Raw genomic sequence first — 12,189 nt, 5'->3', positions numbered from 1 at the left:
AGGAAATCGCTCTTCAATGCTGATTATTTTATTTGGAACCATAATTATATTTCTTTCGGATAAATCACGGTCTAATCGAGTCCACACAGAGGGCAGCGGTGCTAATTGAGGCATGAGATGCGGCGGCGGGCGCTACCTGGATGTGTGGCCGAAGGACGAGGCGACGCACCTGATGGATGGAGCGCACACGCTTTGGCGCGCCGCACCCCACGCATCTCGCCTCTCCTCTCCCCAGAGCTCAAACACAACAACTTATTACTTCTAATTCCCAGACTGTCACCAAATCACCTGCACGAAACAAGAATCTAATTTGTTAAACTGGCATTTCTGCAGATGGAAGATCGATTTTCTCTTTAGAATTCTCTAATTGAGTGAATACAGACGCCCGACGAAATTCAGCCGTGGACTTTGAGGGGGGTGGGCGGGGGGGGAGTCAACAAAAATCATCCATGTATTGGCCTATTTCTCCACGCCATGGCCCGAGAAAATAATGCACACGGGAGATTGAAGGGCACACGATGATGACGGTCAAAGGCAAGGAATGTCTATGTAACTCTTGAATGAATACCCAAGGCGAGCCCCCCCGTGGAAAGAACTGCACTGGAAATCTTCAGCTCCAATACTGCGTATAGAATTACATTTGTTTTTCTTGTGCTTTTATTAAAAGTCACTCCTCATCTCCAGAGCGCGTGAAAATGTCTACTTTCCACTCAGATGCGCCGCATTAACTTGCTGGTGGCGAATTTGTTTGTTTGTCTATTTTTATTTCTACGCTGGGTAAGATTGATGTGGGCTTGTTATCGGGATCTCTCTGCCTGAGAGAGATGCGACTGTGCTTTGGTCCTTGTTTACCCTAATTACAGCCTTTTCAATTCAATGAAACGAGGACCTTCATCTGACACACACACACACACACACACACACACACACACACACACACACACACACACACACACACACACGCACGCACGCACGCACATACACACTTTGTGTTAAATACGATTTTTTTATTTCTTCACTTTTCTTTGGAATATAAAGAGTGTGTACAGAGTACCAATATCTTTCAAAGCACAAACAGAAAATAATAATAATAATAATAATAATACAATATTAAATTAAAGTACATTGACTGTATTTGGCCAAGATTAAATAGATATACACTACTAAAAGTGACTCGTAGTTAACACAACAATTCCATGAAAAAAACTAATTTATTTTCTGGGAGATTTAGATCCATTAATGATCCATTATTATTATTATTATTATTATTATTATTATTATTATTATTATTATTACTATTATTGTTAATATTATTATTGTTATTATCACCAGCCCTATACTATTATCATCGTACATGTTGTTGTTATTATTGTTAATCATAAAAATACGAGTAAGCTTTATATTATTATTATTATTATTGTTATTATTATTATTATTATTATTATTATTATTATTATACCATATAGCATACGTAGCAATACACTTGCACCCTTTCGAGGAGTTCGAATAGTAAAAGGACCTTTTGTTGCGCCAACGGTTACCTTTCGGCCCACAAATGAATTTAATGCAATGTTTTGTTTTACTCCACGTTTCTCAAATAAAGCTTGAAATCCTTGCATGCTTAGTTCTACAGCAGGTATTGGCATTGATAGATTCAATCTATAGGTATTGTAGGAGGTAAACTAGGTGAATGAATTGTATTAGAGGCAGCCAATGTGTTCTCAGGCACTGTTGTCTTCCTCTTCTGTCTGTGTGCAACAATCTAAAACCTATTTATTAGGGAAAAATCACTTCATCTGCCTTGAAAAAGCCTTACGCTTGCCCTTTACTGCACAGTATAAAGATCAGACAAGATATCTCAAAGATCAGACAATTTAATAGGGACATGTTCAGCACAAAAGCTGCATTTTCATTCATGTTTTTATTTCTTGTGAGATATATCTCTGAAAGTGCAGTTGTATTCTCGTTGGAGTGCTATATGTCTGCCTCGTCGTTTCCCAGGTTAAATATGACCTGGCGCCACGAGAGGAGTCATTCACTTTTGTTTGTACAGCTATAAAAGCCGTGAGCTATTGAAAAGTCGTAAAATGAACCGCGCAATCAATCACTGCGCGAAGGTGCCGTTCTGACCGAGGGGAGAAGACCAAACAATGTAATGATTTTAAATGATCGTTATGGTTTCAGCGCACAACGCAAGACAAGCTAAACTGACAAAGATAAAATGCTAACATATCAAATAATATCATAATGATATTATATTTATATCATGTTGATGTTGTATATATCATGTCCTTCGAATAAATGATGGGAAAATAACAACAAACCCGGACATCTTGAATTACGCACTCATATCGACTCCAGCGTTGCACGTTGTTCTCTGACATTTCGGATGAAAACGCAGCGCGCGGACAATTGTTTCCAAATTGAATCCGCACTCTTCCCTCTTTCCTCATTTTCAGTCGCGGGCATAATAAGTTACCCTGGCTAGCGCGTGAGGGATTGCCACTGACCCTGGAGTATCCCAGATTCTCTCGCGTTTTTCGGTCGGTCGTGCCACCAGATTGCCAACAAATAAAAGATGAGCAGAACCAATTGAACCTGGGACAGACTGAGAAAGGACCCAAAAGTGTCCCAAGTTTACGCTCGGACGCGTCCTTTGTGCGACTTTTAAAAAGGCACCATTCACTCCACAACAAATGAACCAGCTTTCACAAAAGGTTCCAACAGCTGTCTAGAGTCTGTTGGCTATGTTGTCCTTATATATTTTTGGGAACTTGGCGTGTGACAAGAAGCTATTGTGCTAATTGGTGTAATGGTGGTTTATTTACTGACTACAGATCTGTTTACCTGCTTTGTCTGACTGAAATGAATAACCTTAATTTGGGCAGATTGGATGAAAAATCAATACCATGGAAGCAATTGGCCAGCTCAAAGTGTTTAAAGCATGATTATGTGTGCGTGTTTATCTGTTCTAGTGCGACAGTTTACACTCCACGCCTTCTGGGGGTATCCGCCGTCTCCCTTTATCAAACGGAAACAGTCACAGCTCATGTTCAACCACAACTCAGTTTCCACTTTCCGCCAAATTATGCACTTAATTTGCTCACATATCATTTACAATAACTCCCTCCTGGCGTGACAGTCGAGCCTAAACAGTAGTAAATCACCACTAATTTATACTGATTTTGCTCTAATAATCGTAATAAAAAGCTTATAGATTTGGCACTAATTACATAAAAGCCTAATGATCTTGAAAATTACTCTGGTTAGAAATATATCGCTAATCTAAACTTTGTTGTTGGCTGACTGGGAAATCAGGGACATTAGAAGAGGTTCACTTCAACTGAAAAATGCAGTACTTGGACATGTTTTAAAGGAGTTGAAAATGTCATGGGGTAACTAAAAATATCCACGGACATTGCAGGGTAAAAAAGAGAAAGGGCCGTGCTATGAAAACATAAACCCATGACCCACTTATTGACTCAAAGTGTAAACGACCTCTTAACACGGGTTTTATACGCGTATAGTGTAAAATGAAATCTCACTATTTATGAAAATAGTGTTTATTGCCATAGGGTCTTAATGTGCACAAATCGGTCGTTGTTCAAAGCTCTGGCTCAATAGGCCTATATTATGCAGAAAGAGGCAGAAACAGCACGCACAATTAAACAAATATTGCGGTGATCAAGAGTTTCTCAAATGGGTCGAAGCTTTCACAGATATTAAATCAGGTGATTTTATTGGATATAATTTGGAGTTGAAATCAAACCCAATTACAGAAATGAGGAGAAATGAACTCGTGAATGTGGCTGGATGGGAGATGTTGAGTGGCTGGCTCGCGGGGGTTTCGAGGTGGCTGACATATCTCGGGCTTCAATTCTGATTGGTCCTCGTTTGAAGAAGCTCATGGGTTCATTCAGTTGTTAAGCGCCTCCCCGTTTCTCTAAAGGACATTATAATGCAAGGAACCTCCTTTTTAACCACAAACCGAATTTGCTTTCATTTAGGCTATATATTTTTTTTAAATAGGTTAAAGTCATAGAGGTTTTTTTGGAATAGCATTTCGCCCTGGAGCGGTGCGCTATGCTATCGCATGCCGACCTCCTGGATGCTCGCCTCGGTGAGTTATCATCACCAAACTCCGGTCTTCAACTCTACTGTAAGCTGGAGGCACTTCTAATCTAAATCAAGCAGAGAAAATTGTCAATTTGTTTCTTGTTTTGTCTTAATGTGATTTAAGTGAGCTAATTCATTGAAAAAGTAATTATTATTATTATATTACTGCGTAATTTGATTTAACCGTTTTCAAAGATATTGATGTGATCGAATGGAATTAAGTACATTTAAAGGGGGGATATTACGTCGTGTGCATGCTATTGTGTGCTTGTTAGTAAAATGCATTTACTGTCTGTTTTATTTTCTATGTAATTTTCATCTCGGTGGTTGAATTTTAAGATTGTTCTGTGTTTTAGAGAGAAGTTTGTAAAATGCCAAATGTTTGATAAACTCTCTGCATGCATGACAAACTATAGCCTATTGCCACAGTTTTGTGACACTTTCAAAAGCCAGATATAATGATGTTCTTCGATATATATGCATTGTCCTTTTTTCCTATTATACAGGGAAGGTTAATGTAATATGTACTTTAAAATCTCACACGGTGTTATGTCCATCCAGGGATGAAGGATGCCGCGGCGGAGCTTCTGGGGCACAGGGAGGCTCTGAAGTGCAGGCTGGGCGGCGGGGGACCTGACCCTGGCCACTCTGGCGAGCTAGCCCCGGTCTCCGATAACGTGGAAGGGGCGACGATGCTCCCGGGAGACGACATCAACAACGGTGGATCCAACCCTTCCGGTGTAGTGGTCAACAATAAAGAGCAGGAGAAACAGCAGCAGAATAATCCGAACCAGTCCAGCAGTCAGAGCCAAAGCCAGAAACAGAAGCGGCACCGGACCCGGTTCACTCCGGCCCAACTTAACGAACTGGAGCGCAGCTTCGCCAAAACGCATTACCCAGACATCTTCATGCGAGAGGAACTGGCCCTACGGATCGCTCTAACGGAATCTCGCGTGCAGGTAAAGTTGGTGTTTGGAAAATGAGCTACAACTCAAAACATAAGACATGTTCTAATAAAGGTATAATATAATAATATGTGTTAATTTAGATGGGTCGCTTTACCAACAAAACAATATACGTTCAACCTGTCACACAATACAAAAACACTTAACACATTAATTAAATAGTCACGGCCTAAAAGGGCAATATGAAGCCCTCGTTTTTAGCCTACAGAATGAAATGAACATATCTCATGTAGCATACTGTCTAAAGAGTTCAAGCCTATACATGATTAGCATAACAAGGCTTACGAATGTGTGAGATGTGTATTGAAAGTGTCGAAATAGCCTAGCATGTGCATCCTATTGAGTGAAACCCCATTAAGAATTGTATCATAATCAAAACCTCGAATTTAATTAGAAGTTAAATCATATCCTGCAATGAAACCACGCCTTATTGTTTACTCTCGACACAACCACATTTCTGCTAGGATTACAGTAGGCTACTGCACAGGCCTATACTTAGGCCTATACTTTTCTTTGGTCATATTTCGGTTCGTATAAGTCTGAAAATTACAACACGTTTGTCTTCTGAACTGCGTCGGAGAGCTCTCCATGGTGCTGAAATTTAGACGGAGAAATTTAGACAAAGCTGTCGGCCGATTCGCGTTCAAGTTTTCGTGACTCGAGAATTATGCGAAAAATAACGCTTTCTTACTGTGCTTACCATAGACTAGGACGGAGGACAAGAAAAATAATATTAACAGTTCAGATATTGAAACTAGAAATTACAAATAGGAATTAGGCCTAGGAATTAGAATCAGAAAAAAAACAAGTTAATTGAAAATAGGGTTAGGGTTAAACAATATTTGCACCTTTAAAATGTGCACTTCCACTGAAATGTCATGAGCATTACCATCAAGAGGTTGTCAAATTGTCAAATATTCTACTTTGTGTTCAAATAAACATTTCACTATCACATGCCTGAATTATAGGTTTTACGCATTGTAAACAAATACAGGGAATACAACTGTGACTGAGCAAAATTAAATATTAGGCTAAGGGGTATTTTATTAGGCCATGACTTTGATCTTCTAAATCTAATAATATTTCGTTTTATGTTCAAATAGGACTGCAGGCCTATTCGTGCGTTGTCATGCGTACGGGAATGGAAATGATGATTCGAGCTTTATTATACCCCCTACAATTAAATGCTTTTTACTACTTAGGCTACTGTAATTACTTTCATATTAATATTTTTCATATATTGATATAGTTGACATAGCATGGAGATAAATTGACCAATGGTAATGGTGACTTTTTTGTCGGTCGCATTCCATGGCTTGCCAAAATAGCGAACGAGATTAATTCAAGAATAGCTCGACATTGCATTTATTTCTGGTCCACATCTAATGTATGATCGTTCTATAGGTCTATGCATGAATAGCAATTTCACTAACCTATAATATAACCAACCAATATAACCAAATGTCATTATTATCAACCAATTTCAGATTTCATCGTAGGCCTATTTATTGCGACGGGGCTTATTAACTAGAAATGAAAAATGTATATGAGTCGTTCACATGTGAAATAATAACCATGCTAATCATCATTATTGCATGGTCCAATTCAGTTTCAATATGTTATTAACATAAAATAAGAATTAGCAAAATGACGACCGTTAAAGCTCATCGACAATGATAATACTGGCCCCCGGGCCCCGGGTAAAAAAAAGTCCAATGTTTCGAGTGAGAGGCGCAGCGCGCGCTGTTCTCTTGTGAAATGGGCCTGTCAGGTTCCACGTCTTAATGGCGGACGCGCTGAAAGTATACTCTATCTTTTAAACGGAATGAGAAATTGCAGTTTCTTTCCTTTGAAGTGTAATGCATTTGAGGCTGGATTTCACGGATGACTGCACGGGGAGGGAGAGAGAGAGAGAGAGATAGAGAGAGAGTGAGATTGGGGCTCTTAATACGACGCCCCAGTTTCTCAACCAAATCTTCACATTAATCATCGGCGCTTGGTTACTATGAGATCTATATATAAACTCTCAAGGACCTGCTGAATAAATACCGCTCCTGCCATTTACAACCGAAGACTGCTCATATCAATAACCCCTTAAAATATAGGCTTTCATTTTGTTGTTTTGCAAAGGCTGTGTTAATGTCAATTTCGTGAACTTTGTAGAGTAAATGCACACATGTAATGTTTCTAGCCTAAAAAATACAGGCACACATTTTTTTTTAGAAACATTTGTCTTTTAATAATACATTTCATGACATCCATCACAACATTAACTATTATTTGAGTGAATTTCAGGCCAAATTTAAGTAGGCCTGATCTAAATATCTAGAAATGTAAATATGTATAGGACTAAAGCAGACACACCAGTGTGTATGGTGACACTGCTCCTAACATAGCCCTATCTCTCTTCTTCTGACGCCAGGTTTGGTTCCAGAACCGACGCGCCAAGTGGAAGAAACGCAAGAAGACCACAAACGTGTTCCGTTCTCCGGGGACTCTGTTGCCGACCCATCACCACGGCTTACAGCAGTTTCCCTCTGCCGCCGCAGCCGCCGCAGCCATGAACGACAGCCTGTGCTCTTTCCACGCCAACGACACCCGCTGGGCCACGGCAGGGATGCCCGGTGTCTCCCAGCTCCAGCTCCCTATGGGCCGTCAACAGATGCAGTCGCTGTCCCAGTGCAGCATCGGTGGGCCGCCTACCAACTCCATGGGTCTATCCAACATGTCCTCGAACGGTTCTGGGCTTCAGTCACATCTCTATCAGCCTACTTTCCCCGGGATGGTGCAAGCCTCCCTCTCTGGTCCGAACAACGTGAACGGGTCGCCCCAGCTCTGTAATTCCCCGGACAGTGACGTCTGGAGAGGGACCAGCATCGCCTCGCTGCGACGCAAAGCGCTGGAGCACACAGTGTCCATGAGTTTCACTTAGGTCTAACCGATCGAAGAGGCGCTTTTCTTTAGCTTCATCGTCTCTATTCTTTTTGTTGTTGTTATTGTTGGACACATACAACCCAACAGTATAGCCTATAGGCCTCCAACGGAAAAACCCAAAGGATGTGAATGTCTCCATGCAAGCAAAAACGCAGAACAACATTCATATTCACCAATTTTGGCAATCAAGACAACCGAAACCAAACAATTTAAACGGAAAACGTTCACTTTTAGGCTATGTTATGGTCAAATATGTATCACAGGGCCTAGGCTATTTATTATTTAATAATTTGCATGTATCGATTACATTATTTATGACATTATTTATGTATGTATTCATTAATTAATAAATTAACTATTATTATTATTTATAATATATTATTTATTTTATCTTGACTAATTGTTTACTCGTTGGTTTCACGGCCCTCGTCTGTATCATACTAGGCTGATATTTACTATCGGTGAGTTTCTGACAGTTTTCCACAGGCCAATGGTTAAGTCGAAACCCGTAAAAAAAAAGCTGAAAACTAGTTTTCAATTCCTGCTGCACAGCATGAGACCATGATGGGCACTAGGCATGCGCAGTGCACATGCAGATTTCAGACATTTGGACGTTTTTGTGAAAGAATAAAAGTTTATCAACGGAAAAGAGGAAGAAACGTGAGAGTGTCTCACAGGAATCGCGACAAGCGTGGAAACGAACTTGACTGCATGTGCTGGCCAAGACACATTTAAGGACATACTATAAATAAGACAAGAACATCGACTTTACTATAATCTGTTATATAGGATGTTTTGTGTAGAGGAAGCATTCTTGACTTGTTCCCATTTGGTCAGTTTGTGATATGTTCTAAATTATTGTCTGATGTGCTTATTATCAAATCTGAATTTCTTAAATGTTTGATCTTATACTGAACCAACCATTTCGTTTCATGGACATGTTTATATCAATTGACTGTAAATGAACAAATAAAATCATTTTCAATATGTCACATCACGAATGAACTTCCTTTTCTTCAACGTGGCCTCTCCAGAGAAAGTAAAACAAAGACTGTAGGCCTGTAGTTTTTTTTGTATATTCCTCAAATCTGTCGTTCACGGGCGTGAATCCAACCAGAGATGTGGCACATGACACACACACCAACGAGCAGTTGCCTCCAGCGTCTTCTCACAATATTTAGCGCCAACATGGTAGCCATTTCACCATTGCAATGGTGGAATTTCCGTTAGGTCCACCCAATCAAAACATGTCAGAGGAGATGTTTAGATGTTCAACTCATCTGACAGAAATACCTGTATTGTCACCCACCTTTGAAAACAAAAAAATCTATCGAAATATGTCACGCAAATGCAACCGCGCTTGAGTCCCCCTCCTCCGTCCCGTTGACGGGTTGACCTTAGATTTGATGGATACTACCGCGTGGTTAACGTTGATTGTACAGGCCTATATTTTGTTTTGTCGTGTCAATGTATATCATGGATTCATCTGTCAAACCCAGACTTGGAGCAATCTCGTCTGTATCACCGCACGTCCATGAGGATAATCTCTCCAACAAAACGGCGACAAGCACTGACTCGTGTACAGCTGCCTGCATCATTTACACAGCAGCACTGTCATGACATCAAACTAGAGAGTGAGCCATTAAACTCTCCTCTCCTCCCCCACTATCGGTAGATTTTTATAGGGCCCCAGGCCGAGGGTTAGAGCCACTGATCTATCTGACCTTATGCGCTTAATACAGTAAGTCTGGCTGGAGCTGTTGAGGATGGGAGGAGGAGGGCTATAGAGGTGTCCCCTAAATGAAAGAAGAATTGGTAATGCATTCATTAATTATTTGGCTCAGTATAGACCTACTGCAAACTTGACCTAAATCACCATCATCATCATCATCATCATCATCATCATCATCATCATCACCATCATCAGAAGGGTTACCTGATATAGGTTTTTCTGTTAGACAGTTGAACAGAGTTGATCAACCAGAAGGTTAGAACCTAGTTGAGTACAGTGCTGTTTATGTTATCTGATCTCTCCTTGTGACCTTTTTCTCAGTACTAATATCCTAATACAGTATACATCAACACATTTTCTATAGCCTAAATATGCTCTTCTGACTGGAACAGGTCATATTATTCTAAAATATTTTCACTGTTTTGGAATATTAATGATTGCTGGTCTACTATGGTAGTTCTCTCCTTCCATCAGACAGACTGCAATGGGAAGTTGCCTAAAAACAAAGGATTATACTAAAAACTTGGCCACAACAGCAGTATAAGTACCAGTGTGTGTGTGTGTGTGTGTGTGTGTGTGTGTGTGTGTATGTATTCACATCTGGATATGTTTATATTCACAGAGCATCTCAATACATTAGGGGGGAGGGGAAGTATGGAGATAAAGATTTTCATCGTCCTGGCGACAGATGCGAAATAATATTACATAAATGTAATAATTTGTTTCACTATCACCCAGGTTAATTAGTTTGTGGAAATGGGTAACCCATTTCTCATTGGGTAATTTGTCACACACTGACGAGGGAGCCAATCAGTGACCCCGCCGATGGTGGGATCATTTCTCCCAGAATGCTGTGCAGTGAGTGTGTCGTGGAAAATGTGGGAGCGTGCCAATGTTTACCTCCTATTTATTTCACACAAATAAATGAAATCAGTCAATAAACCAACCAAGGGTGAATATGGCTCTCTCTGTCCCGGATTATGAATGAGAGCTCATTAATTTTGCCAGGCTGTGTGTGTGTGTGTGTGTGTGTATGTCTGTGCGTGCGTGCGAACGTACGCACGTGCGTGCGTGTGTGTTCGTGTTTGTGCTTCAGTGTGAGTAGGGGAGAGAGATTGCTTTTGAATGCCTGTGAGAGTGTGTGTTTATGCGTTAGTATACATGTTTATGCATAGATTGCAAGACTGAATTGTTCCACCCTCATTACTTTACCTTTTCAACAAAACAAATGTCACTGCCAGGTGTTAATATAACTATTGGCAGTCTTCAGACATCACCACAACCACTATAGACACTGTTTTTACAATAACACACTACTGAATCACATTCTACAAAGCCAACACCTTCCTTCCATTCCAAAAAGCAACATGGATAACAACACGTTTGTGGCCTAACCCTGCCAGTCCAGCCAGATACAGTACATACTGCAGTGTCACAGTACCGTATAGTCTGCCTTTCTGCTAATGTCTATCATCATCATCACTACCACTACATTGGAATAAGAAAGGAAGGTATGTTATGGTACCATGTCATGAGAGTAACACAGGGATAGGAAGATGATATTTGCTGAAAATTGTTCTATTCAGTGTTCTATTCCAGAACTCTATAAGGACAGACTTAACAGCCCTTATTGTACATGACTGCACCGTATGCATCTGAGCATGGTAAAAAAGCATGACTTCAAGGAGGAGAGCCATAATTTCATTTGACAGACAGATTCTATGAGTAATTTAATGATTGTTGTTCCAGATGGTGGTGAAGAATTGCATTCAAAGGTTTTCTTCATTCCCGTTTAAGTGGAGAGACTGACTGATTCTGCCTTTGGTCCGATCTGACGAGACTGACTGACGTCCCACAGCTCCCCCCATCCGTCATCATTTGAAAATGTCTTAATTATATTACATGGAAATTAAGAGATTCGATTTTTTGCCTGTTATCTATCCATAAGAGAAAATGAACTAACCATTGGGTCACAGAAAGACAGAGAGACAGAGAGAGAGAGAGAGAGAGAGAGAGAGAGAGAGAGAGAGACAGACAGAGAGAGAGAGAGAGAGAGAGAGAGATTGTGTGATTATTAACTGGTATGCATGTATCACAAACAATACAACACTCACAAAATACAAAATATATATGTGTGTATGTGTGTGTGTGTATGTGTCATGTGCCATGTGCATTTGCCTCTATCTGTATCTATGTGTGATAGGTCAGGGTTGTGTAATTAACCTATGATGACGGGTACACAGCAATTACAGTCATGCTCATGTGACAAATCAAAGTGACAGTGAGAGGTCTGAATGTGGAAATGCATGTTCTCTCTCTGCTCTTACAGTCTGACTCAGAGCACATAGCACCATAACACAGACTGACTCACACACTCTCTGTAAAAGAGTAAAACCAACTCCAACTCATAACCACACAGTATGGATATGACTTTGTTATTAC

General features: G+C 40.3%; 1 protein-coding gene across 2 annotated transcripts; it reads left to right on the top strand.

The window, feature by feature from the left end:
- Positions 1-4,083: 4,083 nt before the first annotated feature.
- On the top strand, positions 4,084-8,013 carry otpa (orthopedia homeobox a; the record flags this gene model as incomplete). Of its 2 annotated transcripts, none has more annotated exons than XM_080528394.1 (3): positions 4,084-4,120; positions 4,678-5,075; positions 7,504-8,013. In XM_080528394.1, 3 exons carry the CDS (start codon positions 4,084-4,086, stop codon positions 8,011-8,013), a joined length of 945 nt encoding a protein of 314 aa, XP_080384520.1. The 2 variants fall into 2 exon arrangements, with proteins under 2 accessions (XP_080384520.1, XP_080384519.1); XM_080528393.1 differs by having other exon boundaries at positions 4,084-4,159.
- Between the last annotated feature and the right edge of the window lie 4,176 nt (positions 8,014-12,189).

Source organism: Nansenia antarctica, assembly GCF_963989245.1.
Source record: "Nansenia antarctica genome assembly, chromosome: 4".
NCBI lineage: Eukaryota > Metazoa > Chordata > Actinopteri > Argentiniformes > Microstomatidae > Nansenia > Nansenia antarctica.
Note: the sequence above shows the minus strand (reverse complement) of the source record. Positions and strands in the feature narration are given on the sequence as shown.